We start from the raw sequence: 19806 nt of genomic DNA, 5'->3' as shown, positions 1-19806 counted from the left end.
TAGATGATCCAGCTGAAAGTCAGGAACTGTCATGTCGACTGGACTGGTTAACATCAGCTTTCAGCAAGTCAGAGTTTTGAAGGCTTGCGGTCCTCAGGTATTCCCCGGATGGAGTCTCTCAGCGTCGGCCAGGTGAAAATCTGCTGGGACAAATATAGACTGGAGACAGAAGTTAAAATTATCTAGCAATTGGGGAAGGCAAGAAATCCCAAGACCAAGGGGAAAATCCCATTTTTAAGGACAGGTGGATGTACTTACCTGGAGTCCATTTGATCTGTGGCAGACAGAGCCAAGTCTCAGGACTCTTGACTCCCTGAAGCTTATGTGTGGTTTAGTTTACAAAAAGAAGTGCATTAGTAGCTACCATTGTGTTGAAATCCATATTTTAGAAAAAGTAGATAGCAGGTATCTGTAAGACAACAGACCTGCTGGCCATTTGTTCTTGCAAACAATGGTTAGTTTCCTGGACCGTGCAGTTAAACTTAGATTCTCTGCCAGGGATCTGATGTCGTCCTTGAGGTGTAACCAGACTAGGTCCAGCAGAGCGGAGCTGGCTCTCTGCCCGTGGTGTCTCTTTAGGTAAGAGGGGAGAATAAAGAATCTGTAAGCACATAAAACACATGCAGACAGAAAGATGTTCCTGGGAAAGCAAAAAGCAAAAAGCTAAGGCTGTCTTGGATGGTCTTCCTGCTCACAGAAGGCCACACGCCCACAGCTAATTCAGAAATCAGATGAGCAAAGCCTCCCAGATGGGAGGTTCAGAAGGATGTCCCAGGCTGAATGACAGAGAATGCATCCACTGTGTCCCTCTCGGCCTCCAGATGGACAGCAGAGAGAAAAACAGACTCAGAGATAGATGAAGCATGCCCAACTTACCGGTCGGTGGGGTGAGAAAATTCCCCCAAAATGCTCAGCTATTTGAGTGGGGAGGGTCAAACTTAACAGGAATTGATAGTCAGCCTAACACCTGATATAGTTAATTATAAGTTAATGCTTTATTTAGACTCCAGTTTTATGATTGCAATGTACAGTTTAGAACAGATAGCTAAAGGAAAGAAAGATTGTTTAACTCAGATATGCTAACCATCAAACCAGTCAGAGATCTGCTGAATGTGGCATTTAATATATTTAAATCTACTGTAACAGAAACTCCCAAATCCTAACAATCCCCCCCCAAAGATCTCCATGAAGAAAAGAGCACAACAAAGGATTCCACAGGGATTGTGGTATGTTAACCACTGAGCTTAACTGCCTCGATGTCTCATCCAATGCCAGGGCCTACTCTGAACTGTGAACACAAGATGAGGTCATCTCTCCTAAGTTCCTCCTCCTCAGGAGGGCCTCTCAGACTTGCCAAAACTGACAGCTGAAGATTTACCCTATCTGGAGACCTATATATCCCCCAACAAAGCCATTCACATCACAGGAACCTAATAGGGTAGTCATCTGTGTAATGAGTAAACCTGTCATTCTAACTGATACATAGTCAGTTTATTACAATGTATCCTTCTGGTGGTAAAATCATGAGTGAAATTGGATGGATCTACTCCCCAAGTCAAGTATGATCAGAAGAAAAGAGACCACAATTCGGGCTGACATTGAGGACTTGAACATGAGGATGATCTAACTTCAACAACTGTCACTCATTGATCACTGGATAGACGTCCCCTTCCTCCGTCACCACTTCTTGTACCACTCCTCAAGCTGAGCATGGGAGAATGACCTTCCCACAGAGGAGAAACTTTTATTTTAAGATTTTTACTTCAGTTTCAATTATGTGTGTATCTGTGTGTGAGTTCCGGTGCTAATGAAGACTGGAAGAGGGGTATCAGATACCCTGGAATGGGAGCTACAGGGGTTTGTGAGCCCGCAGCCCAGTGTGGCTACTGGGAACCAAACTACTGAACCATTTCTCCAACCTCAGGAGGATCGTTCTAGAGTTAAAGGTAGACAAGTAGCTGCGCTTCTTTGCTATAACCTGCAAACAAGCTTTCGTCAGAGCCTTGTGGGAGACTTTGAAGAACAGGAGGGCAGCTGAGCCAATCCCAATGTACTGAGCTACAAAAACCTGGGCTAATAAGTGTATATTGTGGCAGGCCACTAAATTCTAAGGCAATCAATCATGTTGTACTAGCCAGTGAGGCCCACTAACTTGTTTTCCTTACAGATGCTTTTCTCCAAGACAATTTTTTTTCATTAAGCATCATCTTACAAACACGCTTTTTTCAAGGACACAGTTGTAAATCTCTCATTACAGACAAGAACACCAGTATATAGAGACGGTAAAGCTTTTTCCCAAGATGAAATGAATATTAAGTAGAAGGACAAAGATTCATATCTGCACTTCAAGGTCCATGTTCTTGCTAACAACAGAGCGACCATATGGGAATTAATGTATGTAAATATTAACTAGGAACATAGTCGTAGAATATTCACTAGAATGTTCATAGAAACATCTTCACTAGAGTGACTTTCTCTGCAGATGGAGAAAATGAAAAAAAGCAGGGGAGAGGAACATAAAGACTTCCCAACTTGTAAATAGTTATTTCTCTAGAAAGACACATTTCATCTCAAAATCATCTTGCATAGTGAGAGGCTGGATATTCTTTTACGATTTTTATACCTGTGTTTATACAATTCTGTATCATACGTTGATGAAAAAAATGTTTCTATCTTGGTGTGGTGGCACAAGAATTTAACCCCTACACTCACGGGGGAGAGGCAGGCAGGTAGATGTCTGAGTTTGAGCCTAGTCTGCATAAAGAATTCCAGGCCAGCCAAGGATACATAGCGTGACTCTGTCTGGGTGGGTGAGGGGAGGAGATAAAAAGAAATAAAGCAAAAAAGGTTCTGATATTTTTGTGTATATCTACATTTTACACAACTATATTGTGTGTATGGGGGGGTGTCTTAGAACAAACCTGCAGAGAGACAATCTCCAGGAGGTAAAAAGGCAAGTTCAGTTTAACACAACTAAGTAACTGACGGTGGTTTAAACTCTTGCAGTCTGAATGTAAGTGGTTTCTTTTAGACATACTTAGCCATGGCACAACTGGGGAAGAATTATTTTGGTGATAATTAACCCAAACAAAGCACTCATTAAAAAAATATCCTTGAGGAGCAAAGTAAGCTAAACATGGATTGGGCGCAACTGCATCAAAGCCCTTTGGAAACTCCGTAAAGATAGGCTCTATAGATTGACTGAGGAAAACCAAGTTTATGATGAGACTCTGGTAGATGATCCAGTGGTAGAAAGGTTGGTCTCTAGCCACACTGACAAAGCAGAGGAAGGTCACCAGGCTAGTAAAGTCTGCTCCCATCCTTCCCGGTGGAGAACAGTAGTGCGTTCCTTCCAGAGAAGGAACGACCCCGTGTGGATAACACTCCAGGTTGCCCAGTACCTATCTGTGAACATGAAGACCTCCATGCCTCCTGCAAATTATAATTATGAAACCTGAAAACAAGTGATTCTGGAAGACTCTGACTCTACAAAAGATAAAATGGCCGCTTCACATTTAATAGCATGGGTTTCTGTATTAGTCCCATTTTGTTGTTGCTAGAGCACCATGACCAAAAGTGACTTAAGAACAAAACAGTTTATTTTGGCTTATATACCAAAGAAAGAATCCATAAGGGTATGTGTGCTGGTTTAAATATGCTTGGCCTACAGGAAGTGGCACTATTAGGAGATGTGGCCTTTTGGAATAGGTGTGGCCTTGTTGGAGGAAGTGTTACACTATGTAGGTCTTCTAGTGCTTAAGCTTAGCCCAGTGCAGAAGAGATCTCCTCCTGGCTGCGTATGGCTCAAGATGTAGAACTCTCAGCGCCTCCAGCAACATGTCTGCCTGTACCACTGCCATGCTTCCCGCCATGATGCTAAGGGACTAAAATACTGAAATCGTAACCCAGCCCCAATTAAATGTCCTTTATAAGAGTTGCCTTGGTCATGGTCTCTTTACAGCAGTGGAAACCCTAACTGAACAGCAAGAAGGTGTGGGTGCAGAGAGCTCTAACAGGACACTGAGATCTCGTATGCTCGACCACGAACACAGAGCACAGAGGGCGAGCTGGAAGGTGAACAAAGTTATGAAGAAAGCTATGAAAAACGATTACTTCCTCCAGAAGGGCTTCACCTCCTCAGGTTCTACACTCGCCCCTAAACAGTGACACAACTGACGGCTATAATTTTTAATTACAACATACGTGTTTGTTGGGTGTATGCAGAAGCTAGAAGCCATGCACTTTGCTAGTGTGTGTAATCAATGGCACTGAGACAGCCACAAAAAGTTAGAATTCCCACATGACCCTGCAATTCTACTTCTAGGTATGAACCTAAGACCTGGCATTTAAAAAAAATACTTTGTACATTAACACCAATACCGGTTTTATTTAAAAATAGCTAAGTACCAAAGATGACTGACCCATCAATAGATTGGTATAGATTTTTTTAATATACAAATAAATGTATTCAATAACCAAAGAGCTACTTATAGGACATCTAATTTATACAAAGCACTAATTTTTGTTTTGTTTTAATTTAAAATAGGTTTTTAATACAATGTATTCTGATTTCAGTTTCCCCTTCTGTGATGACTAGTCTTGGTTGTCAACTTGACTACATCTGTATTTAACTAAAACTCAAATTGCTGGGCACACTTTTGAGGGATTTTTTTTTTAATTAAATAATTTGAAGTAGAAGACCCACTTTTTAAAAATTTTAATTTAACTTTTTTACTTACTCATTTTACATCCCACTCACTGCCCCCCTCTCAGCCACTTCTCCTCTCCACTTCTCCTCTAAGTGGGTGCTTCCCCTACATAACCCCCCAACTCTTTGAGGCTAGACAAACCTTCTCCCATTTAAGCCAGACAAGGCAGCCCAGCTAGAAGAACGTATTCCACATACAGGTAACAACTTTTGGGATAGCCTCTGCTCCAGCTGTTCAGAACCCATATGATAGCCAAACTGCATATCTGCTACATATGTGCCTGGAAGCTTAGGTCCAGCCCGTGTATGTTCTTTGGTTGGTGGTTCAGTCTCTGAGAGCTGTAAGGATTCACGATAGTTGACTCTGTTGGTTTTCCTGTGGAGTTCCTATCCTCTTTGGGGCCCCACAATCCTTCCTCCTCTTCTCCCATAAGAGTCCCCAAGCTCCATCCACTGTTTGGCTGTGGGTGTCTGTATCAGACTGAGTCAGCTGCTGGGTGGAGCCTCTCAGAGGTTAACATGCTCCTCCTGTCTGCAAGCATAACAGAGTAGCATTAATCGTTCAGGGAAAGGAGCTTGCCCATGGGATGGGTCTCAAGTTGGGCCTGTTATTGGTTGCTCTATCCCTCGTCCCTGCATCTCCTGTAGACAGGAAAAATTTGAGGAAGGAAGTTTAGTGAGTGGGTTTATGTTCTTATCACTCCACTGGGCTCCTGCCTGGCTACAAGGGGTGGCCTTTTCAGGTTCCATATGCCCAATGCTGTGAGTCACAGCTAAGGTCACCCTCCTTGATTTTTGGGTGCCTTCCTTATCTGAGGCCTCTCTAGCCCTCCTCCTAGGGATGACTTCACCTCCCCACCTTGATCAGTTGTAGATTTCCATTCATTCTTACGGCCATCTGGCCATCTCAGCGGTCTCTCCCCACACCTGTTTCTAACCCCCATCCCCCTTCTCATCCCCTCTTGCACTCAGTTCCCTTCCTCCATCTGCCTCCTATGAATAATTTATTCCCCCTTCTAAGTGAGATTCAACCTACCTTTGTTTGGGCCTTCCTTCTTGTTTAGCTTCTTTGGGTCTGTGGAGTGTAGCATGGGTATCCTGTATGGCCAATATCCACTTATCAGTGAATACATATAAGTCATGTCCTTTTGGGTCTGGGTTACCTCACTCAGGGTGATGCTCTCAAGTTCCATCCATTTGCCTTTATGATGGGTTAGGGTTAGGGTTAGGGTTAGGGTTAGGGTTAGGGTTAGGGTTAGGGTTAGGGTTAGGGTTAGGGTTAGGGTTATGATGCCTTTGTTTTTAATAGCTGAATAGTTTTTAATTATGTAGATATACCACTTTTTTTATACATTCTTCAGTTGAGGGACATCTAGGTTGTTCTAGTTTCCAGCTATTATGAATAAAACTGCTATGAACACAGTTGAGCAAGTGTCTTTGTGAAATGGTGGAGCATCTTTTGCCCAGGAGTGGTATGGCTGTGGAAGACCCACATTTTTTTATTGGATTTTTAAAATTTACATTTCAAATGTCATCTCCTTTCCTGGTTTCCCAGTCCATAAACTCCCGATCCTATCCCCTTCTTCTATGAGGGTATTCCCCCACCCTATTCACCCACCCCTTCCTGCCTCCCTGCCTTGACAATCCCTGACACTGGTGGGTCGAGCCTTGGCAGGACTAAGGGCTTCTCCTCCCATTGGTGGCCAACAAGGCCATCCTCTGCTACATATGCAGCTCGAGTCATGGGTCTGTTCATGTGTACTCTTTGGATGGTGGTTTAGTTTCTGGGAGCTCTGGTTGGTTGGCATTATTGTTCTTATGGGGTTGCAAACCCCTTCAACTCCTTCAATCCTTTCTCTAACTCCTCCAGTGGGGACCTTGTTCTCGGTTCAATGGTTGACTGCGAGCATCTACGTCTGTATTTGTCAGGCTCTGGCAAAGCCTCTCAGGAGAATACCAGGCTCCTGTCAGCATGCACTTCTTAGCATTGGCAATATTGTCTGGGTTTGATGGCTGTATATGGGCTGGATCCCCAGGTGGGGCAGTCTCTGGATAGCCTTTCCTTCAGTCTCTGCTCTAAACATTGTCTCTGTATTTCCTCCTATGAACATTTTTGTTCCCCCTTCTAAGAAGTACTGAAGCATCTGCACATCTATCTTTCTTCTTGAGCTTCTTGTGGTCTGTGGATTGTGTCATTGGGTAATCCGAGTTTTGGGGCTAATATTCTTTTATCAGTGAGTGCATAACATGTATGTTTTTTGTTTTTGTTTTTTTTTTTTGTGATTGGGTTACCTCATCCGGGATCATATTTTCTAGTTCCATCCATTTGCGAATTTCATGAAGTCATTGTTTTTGATAGCTAAGTAGTATTCCATTGTGTAGATGTACCACATTTTCTGTATCCATTCCTCTGTTGAAGGGCATATGGGTTCTTTCCAGCTTCTGGCTATTATAAATAAGGCTGCTATGAACATAGTGGAGCATGTTTCCTTGTTGTATGTTGGAGCATCTTTTGGGTATATGCCCAGGAGTGGTAAAGCTAGGTCCTCAGGTAGTGCAATGTCCAATTTTCCGAGGAACCTCCAGACTGATTTCCAGAGTGGTTGTACCAGCTTTCAATCCCACCAACAATGGAGGAGTGTTCCTCTTTCTCCACATCCTTGCCAGCATCTGCTGTCACCTGAGTTTGATCTTAGCCATTCTGACTGGTGTGAGGTGGAATCTCAGTGTTGTTTTTATTTGCATTTCCCTGATGACTAGGGACATTGAACATTTCTTTAACCACTTCTCAGCCATTCGATATTGCTCAGCTGAGAATTCTTTGTTTAGCTTTGTACTCCAGTTTTTAATAGGGCTATTTGACTCTCTGGAGTCTAACTTTTTTTGTTCTTTGTATATATTAGATATTAGCCCTCTATCAGATATAGGGTTGGTAAAGATCTTTTCCCAATCTGTTGGTTGCTGTTTTGTCTTAATGACAGTGTCCTTTGTCTTTCAAAAGCTTTGTAATTTTATGAGGTTCCATTTTTTGATTGTTGATCTTACAGCATAAGCCATTGTTGTTCTGTTTAGGAAATTTCCCCCAGTGCCCATGTGTTCGAAACTCTTTCCCATTTTTTCTTCTATTAGTTTGAGTGTATCTGGTTTGATGTGGAGGTCCTTGATCCACTTGGACTTAAGCTTTGCACATGGTGATAAGAATGGATCGATTTGCATTCTTCTACATGCTGACCTCCAGTTGAACCAGCACCATTTGTTGAAAATGCTATCTTTTTTCCACTGGATGGTTTTAGCTCCTTTGTCAAAAATCAAGTGACCATAGGTGTGTGGGTTCATTTCTGGGTCTTCAATTCTATTCCATTGATCTACCTGCCTCGAAGACCCACTTTTAGTTCACATCTTCAAGCTTGGAAGACCCACCTTTAATCTAGGTCATACTTTCTGCTGGAAGCCTAAATAAAGGGGATGGGAGAAGGAAGCTTCCTCTCTCTTTGCTTCCTCTCACTCTTGATAGCAAGTCGATTCTTTCACCGGCATTAGAATCTACTTCTTCAGGATTCTGGTGTATACTAAGGATCAGGTGAGATATCCAGCATCACAATTACTGGATTCTTGGACCTTCTGTTGGTAGACAGCCATTGTTGAACTTACTGGATCATATCCTGTACATTTGGTGCATGGCATGACATCATGAGGCATGCAACCTACCCTTAAGAGTAGTTTGAGGGGTTGGGGATTTAGCTCAGTGGTAGAGCGCTTGCCTAGGAAGTGCAAGGCCCTGGGTTCGGTCCCCAGCTCCGAAAAAAAAGAACCAAAAAAAAAAAAAGTGTATGCCCCACACAAGAGTAGTTTGATTCCCCAGTAAGACTCCCTTAGAGAACATTAAGTTTTCATTTGCAAGTGATTATAATTGAAGATCACTTCTGGGTTACAGATAGGTGTATGTGTTCACTTCTCCTGCCAGCTCTAGGACCCCATCTGGTGCAGTCCTGTAGAGGCTATGTGCATGCTACCTCAATCTCTGTGAGTTTATATATGTCAGCCCTCCTGTGTTTGTAAGGCCTTGTTTTCTAGGTGCCCTCCATACTCTCCAGCTCTTACACTCTTTCTTCTTCTGAAAGGTTTCATAAGCCCCAAGGGCAGGACTTTGATGGAGACATCCCATTTAGAGCTGTGTGCTTCAGGGTTTTTCTCTCTCTGCATAATGTCCGTCTGTGGGGTCTCTGTATCCGTTCCCATCTGCTTCAGGAGGAGGCTTCTCTGATGAAGGCTGAGGAAGGCACGGTCTATGAATGTAGTGGATGGTCATTCTGAGTCGTTTTATTGCTGTATCTTTTTTTATTTATTTTTTTTCGGAGCTGGGGACTGAACCCAGGGCCTTGCGCTTGCTAGGCAAGCGCTCTACCACCGAGCTAAATCCCCAACCCCTTATTGCTGTATCTTTAGTACAACAGTAGTATTTGGCTTTCCCCTAGGTCCACGGTGTGTCCAAGTCCACCCAACTGCTGGGGTGGCAGAATGTGGGGAGTTTGACTGAGCTTATCCCACACCGCTGAGACATGAGGATGCTGTGACCAAGGGGGTTCTCTGATTCTTGGACATCCAGGCACCACTGTAAAAGAGTCGAGAGTGGAGTCAGGGCCCATGGGCTGAGGACAGTGTCAGGCCTGTCCAGGGCTGGGGAAAGGGGAGCTCAGGCTTAGTTCAGCGGTAGTTGTCCTTAGCTTGGCTGTGGTTGTCTGGGAGTGCAGAGAGGCCTTCTGTGGCTCTATAGGCTCCCCACAGCGGATCTTGATGAAAGAGACAGTCCATGGTTCTAAACTGTTTATTGACTGTTCATGTCAGAAAATGGATGCATACCCATACTGTACTCACTTTTCAGGGTGGATCAGAGATTACCTTTTATAGGGAGGAATGTCTGGGAAGGGAAGCTTATTGGCTAAACCCTCAGGGCCTCTAGGTACCTTATTAGCGTGGAGGACTGTTCTGGGCCTATGGGACCACAGGTCACCTTTCCTTATGTGAGGAGTGTGGCATGTGTTCCAAGCCAGGGATCTGGCAATGAGTGAGGAGTCACCCAAACCTCAGGTGTGTGCCCACCGAGTCTCTGGCTCTCAACCTGTTCTACCTTACCAAGCTTCCTGGCATGGTTTCACTGTCCCACAGCTCATAGCTATCCAGTCTCAAGTTCTTGGTCACCCAACTAGCATCGGGTCTGACCTCCATCTATTGGAGTGGGCTTGAAGTCGAATGAGATCTTTGTTGGTTACGCCCACAAACTCTGTGCCACCATTGCACTAGTGTATCTCACAGGCAAGAAAGCGTTATAGATTGAAGGATTTTATATGGGTTGGTGTTTACCTTTCTCCTTTGGTAGCATGCAGAGTACCTTCAGTACCAAGAACACTAGCTAGTAGGGGTGAAGGTTCTCTGTAGGCACCAGTTCCACTTCTCCATGTTCAGTGAATTGTGCAGGCGTCATTTCCAGCAATAGTTTGTAGAGAGTAAGGCCTGGGTTGTTTGGAGTTTTCCCTGGGAACACTTTGAACAACAACTTGATTAAATGTAGCCCATCCCCTGTACTGAAACTTCATGCATTGATGAGAGATGTCTAGCTGGGACTGTTTCTCCTGTTATTTGGTGATTTTTGTTTAGATTAACTTTATATATGTATATATCTTAGGAAGCGTCTACTGTGTTGAGTTTTCATACTACACTTCAAGTGGCTCTTAATCTTAGATGTCCCTTCCTGTTTGCCCTCCCCCTCTCTATATGATCTTCTCATTCTTTCTCTACCCCCCCCACACACTATCTGTCCATAACTATTTCTCCTTCCCTAAGGAGATCTGCCCCACCCATCCCAAATCCATTACTCTCTACATAACCTCTGGGGTTCTATGCATTGTAACTTGATTATCTTTGACTTAACAGCTGGCATACACATACAAGCCTATACATTCCATACCTAGCTCTGGGATATCTCACACAGGATGAAATTTCTAGTTCCATTATTTACCTGCAAATTGTATGATTTTTTTTTAACGGTGGAGTAATATACCTTTGTGTAAATTACTCCATTTTCTTTATCTATTCATCCACTGACAGGCATCTAGGTTGCTTACAGTTCCTGGTTGTTCTGAATAGAGCAACAATGAATATGGATGAACAAGGTTCTCTGTATTAGGATGAAGCATCCTTTGGGTATATGCCCAGGAGTGGTTATGGCTGGATCTTGAGATAGATTGAAGATCAGTGTGTTTTTAAAAGTCATGATATAATCCTACTTGCAGTAGAATATTGCTCATCTGAATGATAATGAAATTCTGATACACGATTGAACCTTGGAAACACTATGCAAAATGATATAAGACAGACAATAGAAATGTCTTAAAATTCTCTTTCCACAAAGTTCCCACAGTAAGCAAATCCATATAGATAGAGATTAGAGCAGAGAGGAGCTTTTCCCAACAAGATGGGATTTTAGGAGCCAAGGAGGGATGAGGGGGGATGTAAGATGGGCTCCAGCAGCCGGATTAGTGCAGCGGTCATCATGGTCAGAGCGGCAATGACTGCAGAGACTCAGGTCTGGTCAAAGTGATCCAAATAAAGCACGGTTGAATGCTTAGCCGCAAATGTTATCTCACCCCCTCTAAGGCAAAGAGGACCCTGGGGAGAGTGTGGAAAAGCTAAAGAAGCTAGAGGGAATTCTGGAATGTTTGGAAAATGGCATCTGGGCATGACGTCGTCGATATGTTCTCTTTAATTTTAGGTCTACTTAATTTTATTTCTATATACATGTATGTCTGTATACTGTAGAGGTAAGAAGAGTGGATCAAATCCTCTGGAACTGGAGGTATAGGCTTTTGTGAGCCACCAGAAGAGGGTGCTGGGAACCAGATTCTGGTCAGCTGTCACACTCGAGTTTCCTCAGAGAAACTGTGACTGCTTGCACAGGAGGGGAGGGGCTTATGAAGGCTGGTTCCTACCCACCCCTGACGATCTCTAACCAGTTGGCGGTGGCTAGGAGAGGGGGAGATGTTCTCTTCAGGGTTTGGTTGTTATGGATACACCGTGATGAATATGCTCAGTGTTGAGAACCTGTGTCCTGTAAATGGTTAATGTGGCTGGATCTGAGGTGCACACCTTTCATCCCAGCACTAGGAAGACAGAGGCAGGAAGAACACGAGTTCCAGATCAAGCAGGATTAAAGGAACCCTGTCAGCAACAACACCAAAAGAAAAAGTAAATTTTTATGCTGTGCTACATATTGTATTAGTTACTGTCCATGATGCTGGGACAGGGTAGCCAAGACAAGCGGCTTAAGGTTTACTCTGGCTCTCATTTGGTGGGTAGAGTCCATCATGGGGGCAGCGGGGAAGGGGGGGTGACATGGTAGCTCACATTGCAACCTGAAGTGTGATGTTGCTGATGACCTCACAGTGCAAAAGCAGATGGAGTGATGCTCAAACGTAGCTTCTCTAATTTTGAAATCCTCAGAAAAGCTAGGGACGCCTAGAAAACAGCTCTAAAAATGTTACAGTTTTAACAGATCTAATTTTCAAAAGGTCACCGAGAAAATCGAAAGGTCACCCCATGAGCTAAGGAGATGGTTTGGTGCACAAAGTACTCATTGGGAAAGCGGGCAGACATGAGTCTGGGTCATCGGCACTCACACCATTAGCAAAAGGCTCAGCATGGTACCGTGTACCTGTTATACTGGTGTTGGGGGACAGAGACCTGAGGATCAGGGAGCTCACTGGCCAGTCAGTGGTGTGGCTCAGGGGCAGAGCATTTACCTACACATGCAAGAGTTTGGGTTTAATCCACAGCACATAGACAACAATACGAAAGGCTTGTCCTTAGCGTAAGTTTGACCACTATTCTCCATGCTCTCTTACGATGGGAGATAAACTAAAAGTCTTCGAATGACAAAATGGGTGTGTGCGTGCCTGAAGAAAAAAAGAATCTTGTGACCAGGAAGGAACAGTAAAGTAAAGCACTGAGGTGCAAGTTTTTTTTTCTTTCTCCTATTATTAGTATGAAAGTCGCTCGAGAAAAAAAATAATAAAATCACACTGATTTGGCAAATGAAATGTCTCAGGATGATCTGTCCACGTCACTTCTTCAAGCTGATCCCGGCTCCTTCAATGAGTGCACTTTGGAAACATTCCTAACTCAAAGGTGAAGTATTACTTCTAAGTGAAGACTCCCTCGGTGCCTTCTTTCCATTCTAGTGCTTTTAAAATATGAGCTTGGTGGCTTTATTAGTTACCTTCATTGTTTCCATGGTGATAAATCCACAGCAGAAAGCAGCTTAAGGGAGGAAGGCCTTCTTTGGCTAACAGTCCCAGGGGATATGGTCCGCCATGCCTGGGAAGCCCATGGCAGCCAGAGCTTAAGGCACTTGGTTTCATTGCATCTGCAGTCAGAAAGCAAAGTACGATCAATGAGATTTGTCTCTCCCTTTTTTCAGTCTAGGACCCCTGTCTATGGATGGAGCCACTGCCTTTTTGATTTGCCTAGTCGGGATGGTCTCTCGCAGATATGCCACCATCATACCCAGCCACATTAATCATTTACAGGCATAGGTCCTTAGTATTGAGTAAGTTTATCACTTCCTATCCATAACCATCAATGTTCAGGACGTTCTCAACTTTTCAGCATAAGCTCTGTATTCACTAAACTGGACTTTCATGATCATCATGGTCATCATCATCATCATCACCACCATCATCATCATCACCATCATGACAGTGACATAGACGCATACACCTTATTCTACAAATAACCCAAATCAGTAAGATATATTTCTAGCTCTTCATTGGTATGTTGACAATATGCGCCCGTTCAGTAAAACAGAAGCACATACAGGGGCTCGTGAGCCCCCTTCTCTCCCTGAGGGACTGTTGACATTTAATGGTTGCTGAGAAAAGAGTGCTCCAGGGAACATCCTCCCACCAGCACGCGTGCGAGCGACTCTAATTAGACTCAGCGGGCATAAAGTATGGGGGTGGGGGGAGCCCGCTGGGAAGATGGAAGCGGGGCTGGGAGAGGGTAATGGGGCAGGGAAAAAAAGACTAAAAGTCATTATATACATGTAGGAAACTGTCAAGGAATTTAAAAAATGAAGCCCATATAAAGTAGACCAGTAGTAGGAAAATATGTGTGCATTTTAGTTTGTGTCAACTATTTTAATTCTGGCATAAACTAAAATAATGGACTAGATGTCGCAGTAGTTGAACTAAGTTGATCTACACAGCTGTTTGTCAACCTTCATAAGAAGAGAGTTTGAGGGCTGGAGAGATGGCTCAGCGGTTAAGAGCACTGACTGTTCTTCCAGAGGTCCTGAGTTCAATTCCCAGAAACCACATGGTGGCTCACAACCATCTATAATGAGATCTGGTGCCCTCCTCTGGTGAGTCTGAAGATAGCTACATTGTATTCATATATAATAAATAAGTCAAATTAAATAAAAAAGAGTTTGAAAGAAGGAAACACATTCCTTTCATCCCATTTGTCTTTAGTCCCCTTTTGGATGTGCGCAGGAAGTGAGAGATGCGGCCACTGTGAAGTTCAGATGCTTTGTTAACTTGACCACATCGGATCTGGACAAAGCTGTGGGCGTGGCTTCGAGCGATCATGCAGATTAGGGAAATGAAAATGGGGTGGCCCCATCCCATAGGCGGGCGTCCTAGACGGCATAAAAGGGGGAGTGGTCACAGGACATCAGCATTCATCACACTTTGCTTTCTGACTGTAGACGCAATGTGACCAAGTGCCTTAAGCTCTGGCTGCCATGGGCTTCCCAGACCATATCCCCATGGGCGGACCATATGCCCTGGGACTGTCAGCCAAAGGCCTTCCTCCCTTAAGCTGCTTTCTGCCCTGTATTTATCACCATGGAAACAACGAACACAATACAGCCGCCACGCATACTCTTAAAAAGCAACAGAATTTGAAAAGTCTAGCTGGTTGTCGTACTTACTTCTGCTGCTGGGATAACGTGGGGAATAGAGATAGGAGATTCAGCCCAACTGTCACTGCTAGCTACCCTGGAGTACGAAAAAAACAAGAAAGGCCCCGACTCCAAAAGTGGAACCAACTCTCAAAAGTTGTCCTCTAACCTCAATAGTGCTGTGACATGTGACACACTCCACACACATATTGACAGACGGGTCAAGCAATCAAACAAAGAAAAAGTAGCAAATTTCCTTCATACAATAATGCAGAATTTGGGACAGGAGAAGTTGCTCAGTGGCTAAGAGCTCTTATTGCTCTTCCAGAGAAATGGAATGGGATTCCCAGAGACGATCTCCTTTAACCGAAACTCCAGAGGATTCAACACCTCAGGCTTCCTCTGACTCTCTACTAATATTCTCATATCCACATGTTTATGCACATGTACTCACTGCATACAAATGCACACACACACACACACACACATGCACACATGAACACACATACATGCACATGAATACTCACACACATAATTAAAAATAATTAACTTTTTAAAAAGAATAATACAAAAGATGAGGGAGGAAAAAGAAAAAGCATGTTTTGGTTTCCTAGATTGCTATTGGAATTTATCTTCTGTCTCTACGGTTCAAGTGTAGTTATGAAATTAGGCCAGTTTTTCCTCACGGCCACATCTGTAAACACCTTTGGATGGCAGGGTAGTTACAAGACCTCACAATCATGAAGATGACATTTCAGGAGCTATTCTCCATCAGAGATGACGTAGGAGGTTTTTACTGAGTCTGTCCATCTGTTTAATTGCCAATTGTTTTATGGACAAAACCAAGCCAGCTACCAGTGAATCAAAGCAATTTCACTTGGCTTGGTTCCTTCTAATGAGAACAGATCTACTAATGCTAGCGAAGCCCACCCTTCCCCTGATGTATTATCTACACTTGTGCTTCCTACAGTCTACCTTAAGCCAGCAGAATGGAATGATTGGGTATTGTTCTGGTAAACCAAGCCCCCAGAATAATTTGAAAGACAAAGTACATCTTGCTAAGGTACGGTATGGTTACTTACTTACACTGGTTGATGTTTTTTATTGCTTTTAAAAATATCTTTATTACATTTATCTATCTTGTCTTTGTTGGGGTTGGGCACAAACATACACACACATGATAAGGCCAGAGGTCAGTATTTAGGAGTCAGTTCTCTTCTTACACCACATTGGCGTTCTTGGTCATCATCCTGCTTGGCAGCACGCACCTTTACCGACAGAGCCATTTCAGTGATTCATTTTGGTTTTTGTTCTGAGACAAGGTCTAAAGTGGCCCAGGTTGACCTTGAACTCAGTATGTAGGTGTGAATGGCCTTCAGTGCTCCATCCTCCTCCTTCCTTCCCCAGCCCTCCGCCACCCACTCCCTCCAGCTGTGATGCCAGGCGTGCTCTGCTGTGGCCAGCTACACTAGCTGCTTCTTTTACGTGGTTAATATTCGTGAGATAGCATGTGTGTCACTGAGCTGCAGAAATGAAAACGATAATCACAGTCATGTGGGCCTCCATGCCAGAGGTTTCCACTGAGATCTCTGGTCTGGCTAGGTTGGCGGGTCCAGGAGAAAGGAGGACTCCCGCAGGTGTTGTTCTGCTTCCATTTAAGGCGGGGCTTAGCCAGTAGGAGACCGACTAGCAGGCAAGGGGTGCAGGAGGGCTTCTGGCAGAGATGATTTAGGGAGAGTAGATCTCTTCCCCAATCAGCGGTGTTGCAGAAGCTCTCAGACAATGCAATAATTTCTGCACACCTTTAACTCTGAACACGGCCCTTAAATACAGTTTTTTGGGTGGGTCACTTCATCTACATATTTAGGGGCATGGTCCTGTCTCTACCTCTGATCAAGTCCTCACCTGCGGAGGAGGGGCTTGGGGCATTGCTCTACTCCACTGGTCTGTCTCAATCCTCTCTACAGGGGTTTGTGTGGGCTGCAGCTAGTGAGACCCTGACCTGGGAGGCTGGGAATGCACCTGCTGTCCCTTTTAGGGTCTTCTGGGGATCAACGTGTCTCAACCAGGAATCAGGGTACCTTTCACTGCCCACTGCCCCACACAACCAGGCTGGCACTGCAGCAGAGCTCAGTTGATGGAGCGCTTACCTAGCATGTGTGAAGCCCTGGGTTTGATCCCCAGTCGCGGATAATCCAGGTGGTGCACATCTGTAGTGCCAGCAGTTATTGAGTACCAGTGGGAGGATCAGGATGTTCAAGGCCATCCTCTGCTACGTGGAGAGTTTGAGGCCAGCTTGGATTATTTAAGACCCTGTCTTAAAGAAAATTAAAAATATGGAAGAGAAGGCTTAATCTCTATGGCCTATTGGACACATGTGGAGGACACATGGCCAGATGAGGTGCTGGTACCTTGAAGGACTCCAGCGTCAGAATCTGACTTCAAATAAGATTGGAATCATGGCAGGTCTACAAACTGATACCCAGTTCTAGTTTGATGGCATTAAAACCACCCTCAGAATTATAATGAACTGTGTGCTGGCCACAAGTGAAATGTTACTTTGATGTTCTTCTAGTTCATGTTAAGGTCTAAAATCCTCCAGCCTTAGAAGGAACAGAAATGGACACTAACACGTTAAGCTCCCATGCCACCAGGAGATGAAGCCACCTTATGCAATATTGCATTTGTATGATAAATCATGAATCTGGATGGGTGTCATGCGCTCATATACACATCCCACATCACATAAAATGGTATGTAAGAGGGGCTGGCTAGATGTCTCAGTGATTAAAAGCACTTAGTGTTCCTCCCACGACCGTAGGTTCCTGGTGCCCAGGTGGAGCAGCTCACAGCCACCTGCAACTTCATCTCCCAGGAGTCAACACCCTTTCTAGCCTGAATGGGCAGCTACAGGCAAATATACACAATTCCAATGAAAATGAAGTTTTCAAAGTTCTATAGGGGCTGGGCCGTGCTGGTGCGCTCCTTCAGTGCTAGCACTCAGGAGGCAGAGGCAGGTGGATTCCAGGGCACCCTGATCTACAGAGCGAGCTCCAGGACAGCCAGTGCTACACACAGAAACCCTGTCAGGAAAGGAAAAAGTCATATAAGGGCTGAAGATGTATCTGAGCGGTACAGTTCTTGTTAACATGAGAGGTCCTCTGAGTTTATCCTCAGCGCCTCAGAAACGGAGCATCATGGCACACGTCCATAACCCCAGCTGTCATTGTGTGGAAGCAGGAGGAAGACGTTCAAAGTCATTTAAAATTTTTTTTGAGACAAGTCCACATATACTGTTAGAAGTTAAGTGAAACAGGCACCTTTAGGGTCAAGCTCCCTGATTGACACATCTTTAGAGCGTCTTTTCATGTTTTCAGCTAAAAGGAATACAAAGGAACACATCTGGGGGTTCCAGCACCCCATTTTTATACCCAGGCTGAGCATGCCCAGTGGAAATGGAACTACTTTGATATGGTCAAATTTCGTCATATAGAGATGGGTAAGTGCCACAGCAAACCCATGTGTAAAATTAATATATACTAAGAAAAAGCAGTCCAAAAATAGTTTGCTTATCAGATATTAACATATTTTCCTGCTCATCTCACTTATCGTGCTGCCTGTCCATGTCACATTTGTAGTTTGGCTGCTGAGAGGTTCATCTGGACCTGCACATGTTGAGGGAAATTCCAAAATGCCTGTACTGAAGATCAAAAAATAATTTAATAACCAATTGTAAGAACTTGGAGTTTTAAACGTACTTAAGACACATGTTGCCCATGTCCAACACTTGGGAGGTGGAGGGTAGGGGGATCAGGAATTTGATGTCATTTTAGCCACACAGAAAGTTCAAGGCTGACCCTGGCTATGTGAGACCGTCTGAGGGAGGGAGGTAGACACCCAGATACAGAAAGAGTGGCTAAATGGTTTTTGCTATTTCCATATTTTGGCTTGAGATAAATTCTTATGTGGCCCACATTGACTTTGAACTGTGTATGTAGCTATGAATGGGAAACTTCGGATCCTCCCCATGCACCGAAGCACTGGGATTACGGGCATTCTGGTGCTGGTGATCAAACCTGGGGCTTTGACCACACTAGGCAAGCACTGATAGCCGGAGGCACTCTCACTCTGTCGCTGCCTCTCTTGTGCCTCAGCTTTTCACTAGGGGCCCCTTCTCTTCAGGCTGGCCTCTTTACCCATTTAATACAGAGTACCTTTGAAAACTCCTTTGCTTTCTGGGGGAAGAAAAGGTCCAGGTTTATCTTGATTTTGTTTTCCTTTCCCAAGATGTAGGATCAGATATTTTGAAAAGTCCAGTTGTTTTGAACTGAGAACAGTATTAAAGAAAGAATGGGGCAAGCAAAGCTGGGCACTGAGAATGCTGGGAGGCAGGATGACGTCAGAGAAGGCACTACTCAGGTTCCCCGGGCAAAATAAGAAACTCAAAAGGAACAGGGAGATCATATCCAGGTTTTTAAATTCGTCTCTCAGTTCTGTTTGGTCTTGCTGTGTTAAAGAAACTTATTTTTCAAGTTTGGTAAGTGTAGTCCTAGTTCACTTGTTTGTTTGTTTAGCCCTGACAATTGGACCAAAGGTTCTGAGGTGACACAGTGATTTTGGTGATTTTTATTTTAAGACAGGGTCTCATGAAGTTCCCTAAGCTGGTCTTGAACTCACTCTGCCACAAAGGCAGGCCTTGGAACCTGTGATCATTCTCATCCTCTGGTGTAGCTTGGTTAGAGGCCCATCTTATTTTATATTAATCATAAAAAATTTAGTCTAAACTGTCTCAGGAAGCTGTGTCTCCTAATTTTATTTTCTCTGAGACTTCACTTTCTCCTTCTGTTTCATTTATCTATCTACTTGTCTGTCTGTCTGCCTATCTATCTATCTATCTATCTATCTATCTATCTATCTATCTATCTATCTATCTATCCTGTTTGTTACCAGGAGAGGCCAGATGTGGCCATTAGATCACCCTTGGCCTAGAGTTACAGACAATTGTGAGTCACCCAACACAGGTGCTGGGAACTGAACCCCAGTCCTCTGAAGAGCTCTTAACCTCTGAGCCACCTGTCCAGACCCCCTTCTCCTTCATCCTCAGCCTAAGTATTCTGGATGTGCTCCCAAGATGTGCAGACCC

The 19806-nt window shown here is 44.1% G+C and overlaps 2 protein-coding genes across 2 annotated transcripts in view; both read right to left on the bottom strand.

Moving 5' to 3' along the window:
- Positions 1-19806, bottom strand: part of LOC148000510 (uncharacterized) — a 52166-nt gene that overhangs the window by 6526 nt on the left and 25834 nt on the right. Inside the window, exon 2 of one of the 2 annotated variants that reach the window (XM_087589422.1) lies at positions 12981-13127. In XM_087589422.1, the coding sequence (XP_087445548.1) occupies positions 12981-12995 (15 nt within the window). In that variant the 5' untranslated portion in view covers positions 12996-13127. Of the gene's footprint in view, positions 1-9438; positions 13128-19806 lie in introns of those variants that run through there. The other variant, XR_015639785.1, reaches the window with a different exon arrangement.
- Erich1 (glutamate-rich 1) overlaps positions 1-19806 on the bottom strand; it is a gene marked incomplete at its 5' end in the record, with an annotated part of 52793804 nt that overhangs the window by 52769321 nt on the left and 4677 nt on the right.

The sequence above is a fragment of the Rattus norvegicus genome, chromosome 16 (genome assembly GCF_021556685.1).
Source record: "Rattus norvegicus strain SHRSP/BbbUtx chromosome 16, alternate assembly SHRSP_T2T, whole genome shotgun sequence".
Lineage (NCBI taxonomy): Eukaryota > Metazoa > Chordata > Mammalia > Rodentia > Muridae > Rattus > Rattus norvegicus.
The sequence above is the reverse complement of the archived record's forward strand: the minus strand, read 5'-3'. Positions and strand labels throughout refer to the sequence as shown.